This window comes from Pinus tabuliformis, chromosome 7, assembly GCF_031772625.1.
Source record: "Pinus tabuliformis cultivar Carrire ecotype Pingquan chromosome 7, CPIR1, whole genome shotgun sequence".
Lineage (NCBI taxonomy): Eukaryota > Viridiplantae > Streptophyta > Pinopsida > Pinales > Pinaceae > Pinus > Pinus tabuliformis.
In genome coordinates this window covers 1,373,210,447-1,373,229,040 of record NC_142293.1, presented here as the reverse complement: position 1 = coordinate 1,373,229,040, position 18,594 = coordinate 1,373,210,447, and the positions used below count along the sequence as shown (strand labels likewise).

The window sequence follows — 18,594 nt, the reverse complement described above, 5'->3', positions numbered from 1 at the left end:
GTTGTCACCATAATTTTGGTAGTGTGGCAAAGATTTTGAAAATTAGAACAAATGTGAGTAACAACTGAGCAATCTAAGAGAAAGTGCTTTTCATCTTCAATCCTCTTAATATTGCAAAGGTTACAAAATCTTTTGTCCCAAGGTGTTTTGGGAATTGACGAACTCCTCGTTTCACTTTAAAGCTCATGAGAATTAATTGTTATTTGACAATGTTCATTTTCTTCTTAGAACTAGTCAAGACATAAAGATAATTTTAGTTTTCAAGATGGGGGTTGAACACCTCCTTATAATATCTTAGCTTCCTCTTTCCCTCTAACTCTTTATCTTCCTACAACTTATCCTTAACTTGGAAGTAATAATATTTTTAATATTACTCTTATTCTCCAAGATGATCTCCTCCCTTACCCCATGATCTAACAAAGAAAAATAGTATTCAACAATTCATCATTATATCCTACTATTTATAATATTAAATTTAATTATTAGTTAATTATTTTCTTAATGTGGATGCATTGTTTTTAGGTTAAATAAATCATAAATTTACTTATTTCATTTATAAATATATTTTTAATATTAATTACACATTAAAAAAAATCAATGTCTATCGGGTTTTGGATAGACAGTGCTCTATTAAAGCACTCCTTGATGTGAAATCATTGATTCAATTCCTAGTTAAATAAGTCATAAATTTACTTATTTCATTTAAAAATATAAATTTAATATTTATTACACAATAACATAAAAAAAAATAATATCCATTAGATTTTAAAACACTCTTTAATATAAAATCACTGATTCAATTATTTATCTCAATCCAAATAATATATTATAATCATAATAAATAAAAAATAATAATATTTAAAAAAAACTAAAAATTAAATTAAATTATTCTCTTCATTGAATTACATATATAACCATTTAAAACCAATATCTTTTCACATTTGTATTAATATTTTCCTTAATCAACATTGTCTTGCACATTTTATTCATTCATCTACCAATAAATGCCCATTAATTGAACACTGGGGCTATGATACGACCTACAACTTTATTCATTTCTCCACCAATATTGCACATGTCGATCTACTAGAACACGACCTGCAACTTTACTCCCCAATGTCGATCTAGTTGAACACTAGAGCTAAAAATATGGTAAACAGTGCTACAACTGTAATATGCCTATCGTGATTAACCCCACGTAAAGTAATTTTAAGTTATGAATCAATTATGAAAACCAATTCTTGATATTCATAAAACAGAATGGGGATGAGATATTTTTGCTAACCGATAGAGTGATCAAGTTAACCATGAGTAATCTTGTTGAATCGTCTCCTAGCCTATCAGGTAATTTAATGAAATGAATGCAGTTAGAATGTGGCAACCGTTCATTTAAACCAAATAACTCCTCATTGTTTAATCAAGTAAAGTAACGACCTACAAAAGGTACTAAAAGTGCGGACATCAGTAACAACCGGTTATACTTCTCGGCAACCTTTTTTTTACATGGGAGTTAGCTCGCTTATCGGAGGGGTAAGGGAATGGTACATTCCGAAGGTCCTGCAACTCCACAACAGAAGAGTTAAGGCCAAGCACAAGTTATTACTGTCACGGTTGATTCGGCCATCGTTAACCAACCCGTAGGCAACACCGTGCAAATGGTTCCGATCGTGTGCAGGGCTTTCCAACGCTGAGCCGCCTCTTGTCTATCGTCACTTCTTTTATTACTCTCTCTTGTTCTTTTCCTCTGGATGGTGGTCATTCCTTGACCCTCTGCTGCAATATATTTATTAAAATCCGCTTCAGGAGGAGAGCACTCATCGAAAGATCGCCATGGCAGTAAATCTGAGCGACGAGAGTGCCTTTGCAGTAAAAAAAAAGGGGCCATGGTTAATTACCTCTGTCCGGGCGATAACGTGATCTTTCTCCATGTTGGGCTGACCAGCATTCTAAATGGGGCCGATTGGGGTTCTATCGGTTTATCCATCAAGGACAACAACGACGAGTCAGGTTTTTCTTCCAGAGATCAATCTTTCCTGAGCACATGAACGTGGATACAGTTGTAAAGTTGGTTGGGAACGTTTTTCCACAATGGGCGTGAACTCGCAAAGCCATTGCAGATTCGGTGATCCTCTGCTCGGCGGAATAAAGTCAACAGAATCCGCTCTATATTCAAATGCTGCTACTACTCAAACCGTTACTGGGTTAATCTCTTCGCTTCTCCAATGTTTGTTATCATATTTATAGTTTGAGATTATTTGCTTAATGCTTGTTTACTTGAACAATGGTCTTCTCCGGCTTCGGTTAAATCTGAAGTTGATTCCCTGCTCTTTTAATCCGATCTATGGCTACTCCTGTAAGGAGGTGCTACGGCGATTTAACAGAGGCTTAGCCCGAAATTACATGCATGTAGCTACTCATGTATTTATGTTGTTATAGTTCTGTTTGCAAGACCTTGGGAATACTCGTGTACGAGTATTAATTTCAGACTTGGCTTTAGAATGCAGTTTAATATACCAGAACGACCATGTTTATTCACTCTTTTGCTGCTATTTACGAAGATTTATCTTGGAAAATAGGTACCTGGTTTGATTCTTTTCTCGGTTTTACATGAACTAATGAGTTAGAACTCTTAAAGAGAGTTATGCATTAGTAAACATTGTGGAGGTCAAACAATATTATTTGGGTATGTATGCTAGTTAAATAGTAAGTCATGCTTGCTTACGCATATGAGTGGATGCTAAAGGATCTCTTTTAGACGTTGTTTATTGATTCTTTAATATGGTATCTAATCTTGTTGCCCAAGCTTGTTGTCAACAGCATTGACAGGAAACGATGGCGGTTGGTGCCAACGAAAAGTGATGTTTAAGGTTGTGGCAGGAAGAGGATCAAGGGTCCATGCAGATGAGTTCGAGTTGCAGGAACATACACTGCTAGAACAATCATGCCACAAGGAATATTGTATGTGGCGGTATGTAAGTGAAAGATTACATGAGAACTGTATTAGCCTTTTTCTAGTTATATGAAAACTTAATGATAATTCATTGTAATGATTTTACGACAGTGGTTAAGGGATGTAATCCCTTATAAGCCATTGAGTGAGGGGTGAAAACCATCACGAGCGTTTAATAATAAGATTAAACGTTTGCTGGTTTTCACCCTACGGGGTTTCCAGGGTATATTGGTGTTCAATGGTGTGATTGCCTTTTGTGTCAGTTTGATGATGATGAATCCTTGATGTTGATGGTTCTTTATTTGATGGCATGATCATAATGTCCAAATTAATATGGTTATGGAAATCGTGAAATGGATGCAAGGATTTATGAGATAGTTTATGTTATTACACTACCACGGTGGTGGTTAATGGTTATGCAACTTACTGACTGATATTGCAATTTACTTGATGCATTAATGAACACTATGTCTAATGGTTAATGATGAATTGTGGAGTTATGAATTTGATAAATTACTAGTGGGTAATTTGTATAAAAAATTCTAACTCCCTACTTTTACATGCGAGGTTACCGGGGTATGTGACAAGTGGTATCAGAGCTAAATGTTGCAGTACTGGCGACTTTGGGAATTGGTAAGCGGAAAATAGATTGAGGTACGCCATTAGTGGGCATTAACTCATGCAAGAGTCAACCATTCACATATTGATTTATGTAGTACACTACTTTCGGCATGATATGTGTGATTCATGTTTATAACTGCTTTGAGTAGTAAGTAATAAAGTTGTTGCATAACTACGTTCATAACGTTGGATTCCTGATGCGGATAAAAGACAATGAAACTTTTGTCACACTTAAGAACAATATTGAGCACTCATTGAGGGAGGTAACAACCAACTACCAAGTTTTGATTTGCAAATATGGCAATAACAATGATGCATTTAATGAACATGATTGAAGTTACAATGAACTAATTTTAATGAGTCAATGCATAAATGTAGAGTATGGGGAATGTCCTTGGATATGATGATATAGTGTTTTAAAAACAAAACAAAAAAAAACATTGTAAGCACCCCTTAGACTTGAAAGTAAACAATGAGTCAAGTAGTGAGACTTGATTGTAATAACTAACTTTTGATTCGGTCTTGTCATGGATGCATGAAGACGATTGGTAGTTGAGATTGGTTAGTGTTGTATGACTAACCCATAGAACTTATATGCATTAATTGAATTGGACTTAAGATTATTACAATTCGTAAACAAGTGAAGGTTTACTGATGTCACATGCATGGAATGTGTGTATAAAGATTGGTGTATAAAGATTCTTACTCTCTCTGTGCTATAGTTCCGGTTGTTTATGAGAAAAATTCTTAATTTTATTCACCATGAGAATGCATGATGAATAGTATATTCTTATGTCTTAATAGATTTAATGATGTTACCCTCTAATTAATTGAAATCCATTAGCATGGTATGTGTTTATGTTAATCATTACTTGTTGGGAGATAAAAACCATTGGAGCCTCGATTTAATGATGGTTGAATTTATCTCTACTATGGGAATGATGGATTTCTTATGCATGTTGCATTCCAGCGTGAAGTTAATTGTAGAGGCATGTTTAGTGGGTAACATTTCTAGGACCCATTCATGGTATAATTACATATGATAATTATTCATAAATAGACTACCTGTGTTAATACAGTTGTCAATTAACTCTAACTACCTTCCCCAACTATAGATGCTTCCAAAGGAAAAGGAAGCAAGGAGAAGGAAGAAGACCGCACTGTAGGGACAGACGGAGATGGGAAAAAGAAATCGCTAAGTCTGGTGATGACCAGATAGCGCAAGCTTTGAGTGTCAGAATCTTGCAAAAGATGCTAAGTCTGGGGATGACTAGATAGCGCTCGATGTGCATGTGAGTATTGCCTTGACCATGCTTAAGGAGTTGGAAAATGATAACTATAGTGTGTTGATGTTAATGATTTTCGTAATGTCTCCTTGAACTCATTATTCTGAAATGGTCACATAGTAGTGTTATGATAGTTGTTGCATCTAGCATCAAGTGGTAACTCTGGTGCATGTGTGACACTTAGGAGATCATGCTTCTAATTGCATAAGTAGAGCAATTGCTTCCGGTAAGGGTGGTTTAATTTGTTAGTTATGCACGTTGAACCAAGGAAAAGATAAGTAACTCTATTCTTTATAGAGAATAATCAGCTGTGTTTTATTAAACAATTGGAAATATCATGGGGTTGATTTCTACAGTAAAGATTGATTATTTTATATATTTTCTTAGTAAAGAAAATAGGTGGTTCCTCCTAGAAAGACTACATGTGAGTCTTGTGTGAGAAATGTTTGTCTCTTGTCATTTTTCTTGGAATAAAATCCTTGCTAGATATAGCCAAAGTATCTTCTTGAGAAAAGAAGATGAGGCATATAAACGTCCTGAGGACATCGCATGAAAGGTGGCCAAGTTTTCTTGAATTGAAATATGTATTTTTACTTGATAAAAGTTTCTTGGAAAATATATATATATATATACTAATTGCATTATGATTCTAGTTAGTTTCTAAGTTCTAGTGAAATGATTATGCATTACATGCATGATAAAGATAGCTAAAGATGTGCTACTAGGCACATAGATATTCATTTCTAACTTTTTTGAAGAAAGAGTATATTATATATATATACATAAATATAGTTTCATTCTAGAAGAGTGTGCATACTTCATGTATGAAGATGAAGGATTCTATGAGAGTTTTCTTGAAAATAAAAATAGAGGTTCTTTCCTTTAAAAGACACATTAGAATAGTGTTCATACAAGAAACAAAATCCTTACTTGTTTCATGAAAAGAACTATGTGCATTGAAGTAAAGTAATTGCGTTAGGAAAAGACATGTTGCATAATGGTAGCTATTGTGACTTTGGAAGTGATCATGTTAACTCTCTTGAGGACAATAATCTTTTGAAGAGATTGTCTTGCTAGATGAGTTGTGTTGATTTCTTGACTTTGGATGGATAAGTAAATCTTGTTCTGTATCTTGATTTTTATGCATAAAGATGGATATCTTTAATAATTCCCTAAAAGGGAAGATAGAAGAATGAGGTTAAAATGACTTCCTTTAAGAAAGAGGTATGTAGTTTGTTATATGAAATGATGGTAGTATTCTAGTGAAGGGAATATGTGTTGCATACATTAAAGAAGGGTTTATATGATAAGCAATGGTATGCACAAAGATTAGTCATTGTGACATAGAGTTATGTTCTTGTATGTTAGAGAGATTATGTTTAATTATATTAACGATGCATGACCAAAGCTAGCCATAGTAAACATAAGATAATACTCCATTAATGACGATTTGGATTAAGACAACAGACTATGGCAAAATTGGAAATGTTTAGATTATTAACTCAACTGTTGTTGACATTTATACATTGATGAATATTTGCATATGCTTTTATACATAACAATATTGTATGCATGAAAATTCTTGGAAATTGAATATGTGTTAACTGATGCATATTTATAACTAACGTTGCTGATGGGATTAAGTAGTGGTAGCTTAATGGCAACAAGAAAACTCATCACGTAAATTGTTGCAATGTGAATTGCAATCATAAATGAGAAAGAATGATGTTATATGATATGCATGAATTATGTTATTTGGGAAATTTGCATGCATAAAACATGTAGGATAGATATGTTTCCCATCAAACTAGATGTTGTGGACCCATGATGAGGGATAAGTGTAAATGCATGGTGTACATGCATGTTTATTTTGTTAATGATATTGTTCATATGGTTCATTACGTAAATGACTTTGAGAAAGAGTAATAAAAGAGAAATTTAACATGCCAGACAATTGCATATAGTTGGGTTGATTGCAATTACCTGCCCGGAGGGGTTGATGGTATTTGTCTGCCCGGATATGCCTTGGGTTGATGGCAGTTACCTACCCGGAGGGGTTGATGGTACTTGTCTACCCAGATTTCCTCTCCCTAGAGATCAATGATCTCAGTAAGGGAAAAGATTTTGCCAAGATGGTGAAGAGGGTAAAATGACTGAGGCAACTCTGTTGATTTGGAGCCTGTTGGAGGAGGCCCAAGATTCCTCATAGACGGGACGCTGTCAGAGGAATAGGTAGGACACTGCTAAGAGGAATCCTATATGGGACCCTATGTGGTCATTGGAATTCTTGAGCTGGTTGTCCAGTGGAATTCCATGTTAGACCTGGTCTCTATCAAAGAAACTGTCTGGATGTGAAAATGACTCGATTAGGTTGCAGAAACAAGTTCCCATGGGTTGGGAAATTCTTTGGTCTTTATGGTTCTTATAGCTAAAATTAACGAATCAGCTATATGATATGTTAAAGATGAATTCTATATATAGTTGTGTAAAATATGTTATGCACGTTTAACAAGGAAGTGAGTTTAGTACTCAATAAGGAGTTATTGGAAATTTTAATTCCTTTGTCATATTATTAATCTTGTAAACATCTTAGTAGGGGCTAAGACCATTTTCAAATGATGTAGTGATTGACTGTTTTGATGATTAAAGAGCTAGGTGCTCTTTTGGTACTTCTAGAAGGACTTTGCGGATGTCTTTAGTGAGAATTCGTTCAGTATGCACGTGGAAAAGTGATTTATCATTTGATGATTAGTATTAGTGCTCTTTAAGTACTTGTAAAAGTACTGTGATTTAGAAATCATCTAACATTGCACAATTGATTGCTAGTCAAAAGTATTTCATTTGACTCAAAATATAGTGACTAATGCGATTGAATTTGTTAGTCATATATTACAGGAATTACTTACCATGGAGGGATGAAGAGTTGTCCAACCACTATTAAAATGCTTACATGAAAGTATTCATGATTTTCAAGAATAGATGGTAAGTAATGGTAAGTTGATATAGAGTTTGGTTTTTAAATTTGAATAAGGGCCAAGTGGTGGCAATTAAAACTTGCATATTTTTGCAGTTATGAATGCTTATGACTATTGAAAATAGTCATGATTGTATCATCACTATTTTGTTTGTTGTCATTTATTGAAATGAAAATCTTGGATTTTAAAGAGGAAGGATCACATTTTGTGTGGTTTAGATGGTTATACCGTGAGTACAATCTAAAGCCCCAACGAAAGATGAACACCGAGGACGGTGTTCTTGTTAAGGGGGGGAGTATGTAATATGCCTATCGTGATTAACCCCACGTAAAGTAATTTTAAGTTATGAATCAGTTATGAAAACCAATTCTTGATATTCGTAAAACAGAATGGGGATGAGATATTTTTGCTAACCGATAGAGTGATCAAGTTAACCATGAGTAATCTTGTTGAATCGTCTCCTAGCCTATCAGGTAATTTAATGAAATGAATGTAGTTAGAATGTGGCAACCGTTCATTTAAACCAAATAACTCCTCATTCTTTAAAGTAAAGTAACGGCCTATGGAAGGTACTAAAAGTGCGGACATCAGTAACAACCGGTCATACTTCTCGGCAACCTTTTTTTTACATGGGAGTTAGCTCGCTTATCGGAGGGGTAAGGGAATGGTACATTCCGAAGGTCCTGCAACTCCACAACAGAAGAGTTAAGGCCAAGCACGAGTTATTACTGTCACGGTTGATTCGACCATCGTTAACCAACCCGTAGGCAGCACCGTGCAAATGGTTCCGATCGTGTGCAGGGCTTTCCAACGCTGAGTCGCCTCTTGTCTGTCGTCACTTCTTTTATTACTCTCTCTTGTTCTTTTCCTCTGGATGGTGGTCATTCCTTGACCCTCTGCTGCAATATATTTATTAAAATCGGCTTCAGGAGGAGAGCACTCATCGAAAGATCGCCATGGCAGTAAATCTGAGCGACGAGAGTGCCTTTGCAGTAAAAAAAAGGGGCCATGGTTAATTACCTCTGTCTGGGCGATAACGTGATCTTTCTCCATGTTGGGCTGGCCAGCATTCTAAATGGGGCCGATTGGGGTTCTATCGGTATTCCATCAAGGACAACAATGACGAGTCAGGTTTTTCTTCCAGAGATCAATCTTTCCTGAGCACATGAATGTGGATACAGTTGTAAAGTTGGTTGGGAACGTTTTCCACAATGGGCATGAACTCGCAAAGCCATTGTAGATTCGGTGATCCTCTGCTTGGCGGAATAAAGTCAACAGAATCCGCTCTATATTCAAATGCTTCTACTATTCAAACCGTTACTGGGTTAATCTCTTCGCTTCTCCAATGTTTGTTATCATATTTATAGTTTGAGATTATTTGCTTAATGCTTGTTTACTTGAACAATGGTCTTCTCCGGCTTCGGTTAAATCTGAAGTTGATTCCCTGCTCTTTTAATCTGATCTATGGCTACTCCTGTAAGGAGGTGCTACGACGATTTAACAGAGGCTTAGCCCGAAACTACATGCATGTAGCTACTCATGTATTTATGTTGATATAGTTCTATTTGCAAGACCTTGGGAATACTCGTGTACGAGTGTTAATTTCAGACTTGGCTTTAGAATGCAGTTTAATATACCGGAACGACCATGTTTATTCACTCTTTTGCTGCTATTTACGATGATTTATCTTGGAAAATAGGTACCTGGTTTGATTCTTTTCTCGGTTTTACATGAACTAATGAGTTAGAACTCTTAAAGAGAGTTATGCATTAGTAAACATTGTGGAGGTCAAACAATATTATTTGGGTATGTATGCTAATTAAATAGTAAGTCATGTTTGCTTACGCATATGAGTGGATGCTAAAGGATCTTTTTTAGACGTTGTTTATTGATTCTTTAATATGGTATCTAATCTTGTTGCCCAAGCTTGTTATCAACAGCATTGACAGGAAACGATGGCGGTTGGTGCCAACGAAAAGTGATGTTTAAGGTTGTGGCAGGAAGAGGATCAAGGGTCCATGCAGATGAGTTCGATTTGCAGGAACATACACAGCTAGAACAATCATGCCACAAGGAATATTGTATGTGGCGGTATGTAAGTGAAAGATTACATGAGAACTGTATTAGCCTTTAGCTAGTTATATGACAACTTAATGATAATTCATTGTAATGATTTTATGACAGTTGTTAAGGGATGGAATCTCTTATAAGCCATTGAGTGAGGGGTGAAAACCCTCACGAGCGTTTGATAATAAGATTAAACGTTTGCTGGTTTTCACCCTACGGGGTTTCCAGGGTATATTGGTGTTCAATGGTGTGATTGCCTTTTGTGTAAGTTTGATGATGATGAATCCTTGATGTTGATGGTTCTTTATTTGATGGCATGATCATAATGTCCAAATTAATATGGTTATGGAAATTGTCAAATGGATGCAAGGATTTATGAGATAGTTTATGTTATTACACTACCACGGTGGTGGTTAATGGTTATGCAACTTACTGACTGATATTGCAATTTACTTGATGTATTAATGAACACTATGTCTAATGGTTAATGATGAATTGTGGAGTTATGAATTTGATAAATTACTAGTGGGTAATTTGTATAAAAAATTCTAACTCCCTACTTTTACATGCGAGGTTACCGGGGTATGTGACAACAACTCACTAGACCCAACAATCTAATATGTCCATTTTTTTTTTCCTGAAACCTAATTAACTAATTAACTATTCAACTTGCAAAGGAGTAAATCAAAGAAGCCACAGGGCAAGTCATATTATACAGATTCCCTCTAAATGTGACCGGTCAGGTTATGGTTGTTTTGCCAAAAGTATGTTAAATTTTTTTTGAACATGAATAACTAATTCTTACTCTACTTTTGGCAAAACCATGTTCATCTCATCCTTATCTTACTTTTGGCAAAACTATGATCTGACAACTCACATATAAAGCAAGGCTATATAATATATAGGCGTTGCCAACCAGCATTGGGTACTAAGGTTGCCCAAAATATGGGGGTGGTTGTGGTTGTGCCATTGCAATATTTTGGTTCTGAGTTGGCCTTCCTTTGATTGGATTCTTCACTTCAACTGTTAAAAGATAGTAAACTATGGCACAGAGGACAGTTAGTATGGCAAACACTGCCCCTCCAGCAAAAATCCCCGGCCTTGCATAGCTACAAGAAATATTGCCAAACGAGTCAGTTGTCGTTATATGTCGACCACTCAGAACAGCTCCAGCCATAAGTGTAATAAAGGCCAATATAAAGGTAATCCTGTAAAATCACAAATAATGAAGAATGAGTGAGAATTAGGCAGGGACAAAAAGACACTGCTCAGGACACTTGCCTGGAATTTAGAGTAATTTTATTAAAATAATAAATATATTTCATTAAATCTGGACAGAAAACACTGCTTGGAATTTAGAGTAATTTTTTTAAAATAATAAATAATTATAAATATAAATGTTATTTTTGAAATAGTAAAAATACTAATAAGATTATTTGTAAATCATTTCCAGATATCAAAATTCCATTTAAAAAAATTGAAAAAAATGATTTAAATACCAAGAAATGACAAGACAGATGATGGCAATTGTCTTCTTGCAACTTGAGCGGTAGAGACCACCACAACAACAAACGCAACTAGGTGCAGCATTTGCAATGACTTGAGCCACTAAAAGCACCAACCCTGCAACTATTCCCAATGCCTCTGAAGGACTTGTGGGATATGAGCACATACCATTACCATCTTCCCCCATATCGTCAATCTGTTAAGTAAAATGGTTATGACATAGACATGTAAAATTTGGTTAATCAAAAACACACATTAATTAAATATGAAGGATTCCATAAATGTTTATCAACTCTTACAAAGGAAAATAAGATCATGTACAAATTACAAATTTAAAGAAAATGCATGCTTATTCACATCAGGATTCTATATATTACTCATTCGAGGAGAAGCAATACTAAAATTATGGAAATACTAACATTCTCAATTCAAGAATTAAGCATGTTAACTTCAATAGGTTTTTTTTTGAAATTTGTGAGATACAGTAAATTTATTGAGTTTGGAGGTTTATTGTATAGTTTAGCGCGGTCATAAAAGTTGAAATGTTTATGTTGGTCAAAATAAAATAAAAAAATTATTGAGCTTAGAGGCTCATTTTACAGCGAGTATGATGTGTAATGCTATCTTTCAGTCATCAAAGTTGAAATTTTGTTCATGTTCGACAATTTTTTTTTTGAGTCCAGAGGCTGAGTCTATGACCTAGTATGATGTGTAATGATATCCAACTATATCCGTCTATCAAAGTTTAAATTTTGCTCATATCCTCCAAAATACAAAAAATTAAAAATCTAAAAATAAAGAAAACTAAATAACTATACAAAACATTTAAATAATATCACCTCATAAAAAAATTTACAAGTGAAGAAATTGAATCCCTCTCAGCTCATGTGAAATGTATTTAAGATGGATCTATACTGACAGTATTCAAAATTTATGTTAATCAATTTTTAAATTAGAGTTAAATAACATAATAATACTGGATATTATAATTGTTAAAATATAATTAATATACATTATTTTTTCATTTTTATATTAATTATAAATTTCTGAAATTTAATATACATAAATTAATTTAATTATTTAACTTAATTCTTATATCTATTCCATTTTCAAAATATTTCAAAATCTTTTTAAATTCATATTTTAACATTATTTAAAAAATATATTTTTTAGTTTTTTATATTGATTGGAAATTTTTGAAATTTAATTAATATAAAATATTTCAATTATTTAATTTTTAACATTATTAAAAAATAAAATAAATTTAATTATTTAATAAACATACATAAATTTAACTATTTAACATGGATGAGTTCATATCCATCTAATTTTTAAAAATTTTCACAATCTTATGATTAAAATTATTAAAAATAAATACATATATATTTTTAAACTAATTGAACTGTAATAAATTCCTTTCAAATAAAATAGTGCAAACCCAACATTTATTTTCGATAGATTGAAAATAAATTTATATGGAACAACACTGTAATACAGCAGCAAGAGGGACAAAAGCAGGATTAAGGATCTGAGGGGGAGACATGAAAAAACAAAAGTCTCCTTCGGAAAACCGGAAAAGAACATGGACTGCAGGGACAGGATTGATCTATTGATCTATTTTAATTTTAGTTAATTGAAAATAGGGATAATTTGTTAATCAAAAGTGGGATAATTTTAGACCCATAATCACTCATCATTCATAAATATATATATATTATTTGTAATATATATATACTATGATTAACATTTATTAAGACTATTTTGATCTCAAAAAAGAGAGTTTAAAGGAGCAGAGAAATAAACATTCCAAGCTTGTTATAGTTGGGTTGACTTAATAAGTCAAAAAGATTGGAAGTCTCACTGATGATAGGGAATTGAGAGTGGATGTGGGCAAGAGCCTGACAATCTAAAAAGGAATGCTTTTCATCTTCCACCTTTTTAATATCACAAATATAAGGGAATGCTTTTCATTTTCCACCTTAGTATTACAAATCTAACAGGTTCTATTGTCCCACAAATCTGTAAGTAGACCAGCTCATAAAAATTATATATATATATATAAAATTAAAAATAAAACCAAAAAAAAAAAAAAAAAATTAAAACACTACTGGCTCACTTTTTTTTCATCTTTCTTTTTAGAAGCTGGTTTTTCCAATTAATCGTAAGGTTTTAGTTATATGTTTAATATTCAAATATAATATAATGAAGATAAGATATATATATATATATATATATATATATATATATATATATATATATATATATATATATATATATATATATATATATATACTTTTAATTTTATAAAATATTATTTAAGATTTAAGAAAATGTAACATGATTATTGGAAAATAAAAGGAAGTAGTTATTTTATAAAATATAAATATCATAAAAAAACTATTAGCTTCCAACTTGCAAAAAAAAACAGGGTGATCGAGATCCCCTTCCCCTGGTTGCGCAAGCACGGGAAAATATAAAAAATAGGAAAAGTTAATGTATTATAAAGGTATTATTAACTTTACATTAAAAAATTCTGGAATCTTTTTACATCATATATGTAAGGTCCTTGGTTAATGATTCGGTTGGGCACTGGGCGGACCGGGCACGGGCACGGGCGTGCGGGCAAGTTGACGGACACACTAGCGAGTTGGAGTGCACTGGTGGGCGCACACGGCGGGCCCGTGGGTGGGCGCACACGGTGGGCGCGCGGGCGGGCGGACGCACACGGAAATGTGACATTTCAGAGAGTTATATGCGATGATAATGAAATGACTGTGCGATGGCACTTATACCCGGTTTGAGCGTGGAGCAACACACTTGGAGGTCGACGACGATGGAAGGTGGACCGACTAATGTGTTGGGCACTTGAACGCGGTTAAGGAGTGTGCACACGATGGTTGGGTGGTCGGCTGGGCAAGCCCCACCCACACTTGCGATGACTATATATGTGAGTGCGTTGGAGCACTTGGAAATTATTCTTCACACACATCTTCGCTCAAGAAGAAGAGGCACAGGTCTAAGTGCGCAGAAGATAAGGAGGGAAGGCGCATACCTCATGCGCTGGTTCTTGGTTTAGCCGCATGGTAGAGAAGTTTCGTTCTTGGAGTTGGGTGAAGGCGTTGGGCAAGGTGTGCCCGGTGATCGTTCAAGGTGTGCACAATGGTCATGCAAAGTGCCGGTTTGTGCCTAGACTTGGCATGGGTGTCTTGGTGGCTCGGGTGAGCCCCCACCCATCGTGCAAGGTGTGCACGAAGGTGAACGGAGGTTCACCTTGATTGTAAAATTGACTAAGTGTAAATTTGGGGTTTCCCAAGATTTAGCTTGTACATTGTAAAAGTGATGATTATATAATATATTGATTCAAGCAGACTCATATTGCAGGGAGTTGCCCCTCCCCTTTATACTGTGCAATTGTCTTCTTGTTTATAATTGGTGTTGATAATGAATGAGTATGGGTGTTCATTGGTATAAAGGATAAACATAATAATACTTGGTTGCGAAACACAAACTAAGTAGGAGAAAGTAAATTAAGGCATAGTCCACGAACATAAGTATTGGTGAAAAGAAAGTGTTCGGTGGTGCCGCACCTCGCTTTAAGCGGTTGAAAGACTACCGTGGGTGTAGGGGCGTGACAGGTGGTATCAGAGCTAGTACGTGACGAAGTGCAGGTGTGGATGCACTTGAAAGTTGATGACAGTGGAAACAGGTACTTGCAGGTGAAGGAAGCTGGTTTCACATATAAGTGGAACAAGGGCGGTTCATGATTGCAGGGAACTTGGCGAAGCTAGTGAATGGTGAAACAGGTTTAGCAGAGGTGAAGCTTAGTGCTTGGGCTAAGCTAAACGACAAGGCATGGCAAGTTTGGAAGAATGCGAAAGAAAGCTCTTGCTTACCTTATACAGGTTGAAGCGGTTGAAAGAAGAGAATCCCCGAATTCGAAAGGGACTTGAAGTCTTGGAAAAGAATGTTGAAGACGAACTTCTTCAACTTGGTTGGACAACAAAGCAAGATGAAGTTGCAGATTGTGCTAACCGGGAAGAGGAAGTCGTGATGATTGAGGATGTTACAGATGTGACAACGATGGAGGATGAACTTGAGATTGATCAAGTTGGACCAGGATCGTGCAATTTGCGGACATGGATGAATGAGGATACTCATATGGAGGAGCCTCATGATGATGAAGTAAGTATTGGTATTTGTGTTTCACTTGAGCATTTGGTAGATGGACCGTATGCAGGGAAGGGCAAAGCCAGTTTTCCGATGCAAGGGAGCATCTTACCATGGATGTCTATGATGAGACCTTGTATGGAGAAGCAAGGATTGTCGATTGTTGCAGGACTTGTTGGGGTTGTTTGTGACCTTATGGTAGAAGGTACAAAGACCCGTGACAAGGGAGGAACATGATGATCGTTGTGGAGGAATGAGTCATGCTTTAGCCATATGGAAGATTGGCTAAGTGCCCGGCATGACTCATGGATAGATTGAAGGGCACACATTTGGGTATGATGATGCTTGGGTGGACTTCTCATGGCCGAGACTAAGAGATAGTCTTGGTGGAACCTTTAGTGGAGGAGCTATGATGGAAGGGACTCGTGATGATGATGACATGGTTGAGTGACCGAGTTCACTAGACCGAAGATTGTAGACTTGGATGAGGATGACCGATTGTTGTGATGGGTCTACTTGGTTGGACTACATGGGCAACTTAGTCATGGACATCAGGTTGGAGACATGGAGCATGGCAGTCTTATGCAGAGACATTATGCGGGAGCACTTGTAGAGGTGTCACTTATGGGCATCCAAGGAGGAGTGCCAAGGCATGGATGTTGTGCAGGTAGATTTGCTGATGTGACATGGAGATGTTTTACTTATAAGCCAATGGAGAGGTTGTACACTCTTGTACAACAAGGCCATGGATTTGGATGGATTTGTAAGCAGACCTATGGAGCATTCCTACTACATGGAGAGCTGAGGCATCTTGCAAAGACCTTTGGGCCGAGACTTGTATGCTTGCTGAGATGTTGGTTGGAGATGGCTCATGGAGCTCATGATGACATGAGGTTGTGACTTTTAGGGACTTCATACATGGTGGCCTTAGAGGATTTGATGCATTGAGGAGCTAAGGTCAGAGACTTTGATGCAGGATGGGGTGCATACTTTCAAGTACATGTATGGGAATGGCTTGGAAGAGTGACTTGATGTGGAGGATCGATATGAGACACTTTGAAGTGATGGAGTTACAACGATGATGATGCCTTGGTGGCAACACTTGGGCATGGGTTGAGCCGAGACTCAACCACCTTTTGACATGGGAGCTGATTGATCTATGATCATGGGCATCACATGGATAGATGAGACAGGTGTATACTTGTTTCTATGGCAGACTTGAGGGATGGCACATTGCAGATATGATGGAGGTTGCTTCATGGACCTGGATGTGACACATTGAGAGCCGGTTTGATGAGATGATCTCTTCATATGGAGGAGATACACATATGGATGATGTTGGGATAGATGTGGCTGATTTCATGTAGCACATTGACACCAAACATCATGGACAACATGTTGCAGACGAGATGAGGACTACTTCATGGACCTGAGCATGGCTTATACTTGTATGGTGATGGATTCTTGATCGAGTTGAGGATGTGGCAGGATGTTTTGAGAAACAACTGATGGTGGCATGAGAATGTGCATTCTCATGGTTTGAGCGTGACAGTTGGATTAGCTACCCAACTAGTTCAGACATGGGGGCTATAGCATGTACAGAGAAGTGTTAGCATTATGTTGGAGTACCATGGCAGCAGTTCACATGATGACACATGAGGAGGTCGACATGAGATGTTGCAGTGGGCATGTAGCTTGGATGGAGGGGCCAGCCTTCCATGGAGGAGAGCAGCATGTGGAGATTGTGACAGGGTGGTCGATGATCATGGATTGAGATGATCTCTGATGTATGACATACCGATAGGTGTATACCTTGGTATGGTGATCTTGGTGACAGATGGTTGCCAAGGCGAGACATGATGGGAACAGTGGTTCTACATATGTTGTAGGGATGTTGCAGTATGTGGAGGAGTTGACATCATGGATATTGATGATGTTGGTGGATGGCTACTGAGATGGTATGTTGTCAAGGACGACAACGATTTCAGGTGGAGGAGGATGTAAGGTCCTTGGTTAATGACTCGGTTGGGCGCCAGGTAGACTGGGCATGGGCAAGGGCGTGCGGGCGAGTTGACAGGCGCACGGGCGAGTTGGAGTGCATGGACAGGCGCGCGGGTGAGTTGAGCGCACGGGCGGGCCCGCACGGTGGGCGCGCGGGTAGGCGCACATGGCGGGCGCAGGGGCGGGCGGATGCACACGAAAATGCGACGTTTTAGAGAGTTATATGCGACGATAATGAAATGACTGTGCGATGGCACTTATACCCGGTTTGAACGTGGAGCAACACACTTGGAGGCCGACGACGATGGAGGGTGGGCCGACTAATGTGTTGGGCACTTGAATGCGGTTAAGGGGTGTGCACACGATGGTTGGGTGGTCGGCTGGGCAAGCCCCACCCACACTTGCGATGACTATATATGTGAGTGCGTTGGAGCACTTTGAAATTATTCTTCACACACATCTTCGCTCAAGAAGAAGAGGCGCAGGTCTAAGTGCGCAGAAGATAAGGAGGGAAGGCGCATACCTCATGCGCTGGTTCTTGGTTTAGCCGCACGGTAGAGAAGCGTCGTTCTTGGAGTTGGGTGAAGGCGTTGGGCAAGGTGTGCCCGGTGATCGGTCGAGGTGTGCACGACGGGCGTGCAAAATGTCGGTTTGTGCCTAGACTTGGCGTGGGTGTCTTGGTGGCTCGGGTGAGCACCCGCCCATCGTGCAAGGTGTGCACGAAGGTGAACAGAGGTTCACCTTGATGGTAAAATTGACTAAGTGTAAATTTGGGGTTTCCCAAGATTTAGCTTGTACATTGTAAAAGTGATGATTATATAATATATTGATTCGGGCAGACTCATATTGCAGGGAGTTGCCCCTCCCCTTTATACTGTGCAATTGTCTTCTTGTTTATAATTGCTGTTGATAATGAATAAGTATGGGTGTTCATTGGTATAAAAGATAAACATAATAATACTTGGTTGCGAAACACAAACTAAGTAGGAGAAAGTAAATCAAGGTGTATTCCACGAACATA

At 37.0% G+C, this 18,594-nt stretch overlaps 2 protein-coding genes across 3 annotated transcripts in view; both read right to left on the bottom strand.

Annotated features, from left to right (window-relative positions):
- Positions 1 to 18,594, bottom strand: part of LOC149252744 (protein VASCULATURE COMPLEXITY AND CONNECTIVITY-like) — a 146,801-nt gene that overhangs the window by 117,939 nt on the left and 10,268 nt on the right. The gene's annotated exons all lie outside the window — the stretch shown is intronic.
- LOC149252745 (protein VASCULATURE COMPLEXITY AND CONNECTIVITY-like) lies at positions 10,668 to 11,597 on the bottom strand. Its single transcript, XM_089456713.1, has 2 exons — positions 11,399 to 11,597; positions 10,668 to 11,107 (listed from the first exon to the last, which is right to left on the bottom strand). The coding sequence occupies exons 1-2, from the start codon at positions 11,590 to 11,592 to the stop codon at positions 10,828 to 10,830; spliced, it is 474 nt and encodes a 157-aa protein (XP_089312839.1). The 5' UTR covers positions 11,593 to 11,597; the 3' UTR covers positions 10,668 to 10,827.

Coding starts and splice junctions, on each gene's coding strand:
- LOC149252745 (XM_089456713.1), bottom strand. CDS start 11,592: ATGGGGGAAGATGGTAATGGTATGTGCTCATATCCCACAAGTCCTTCA. Junction 11,108..11,398: donor ATCTGTCTTGTCATTTCTTG/GTATTTAAATCA, acceptor GTGATTTTACAG/GATTACCTTTATATTGGCCT.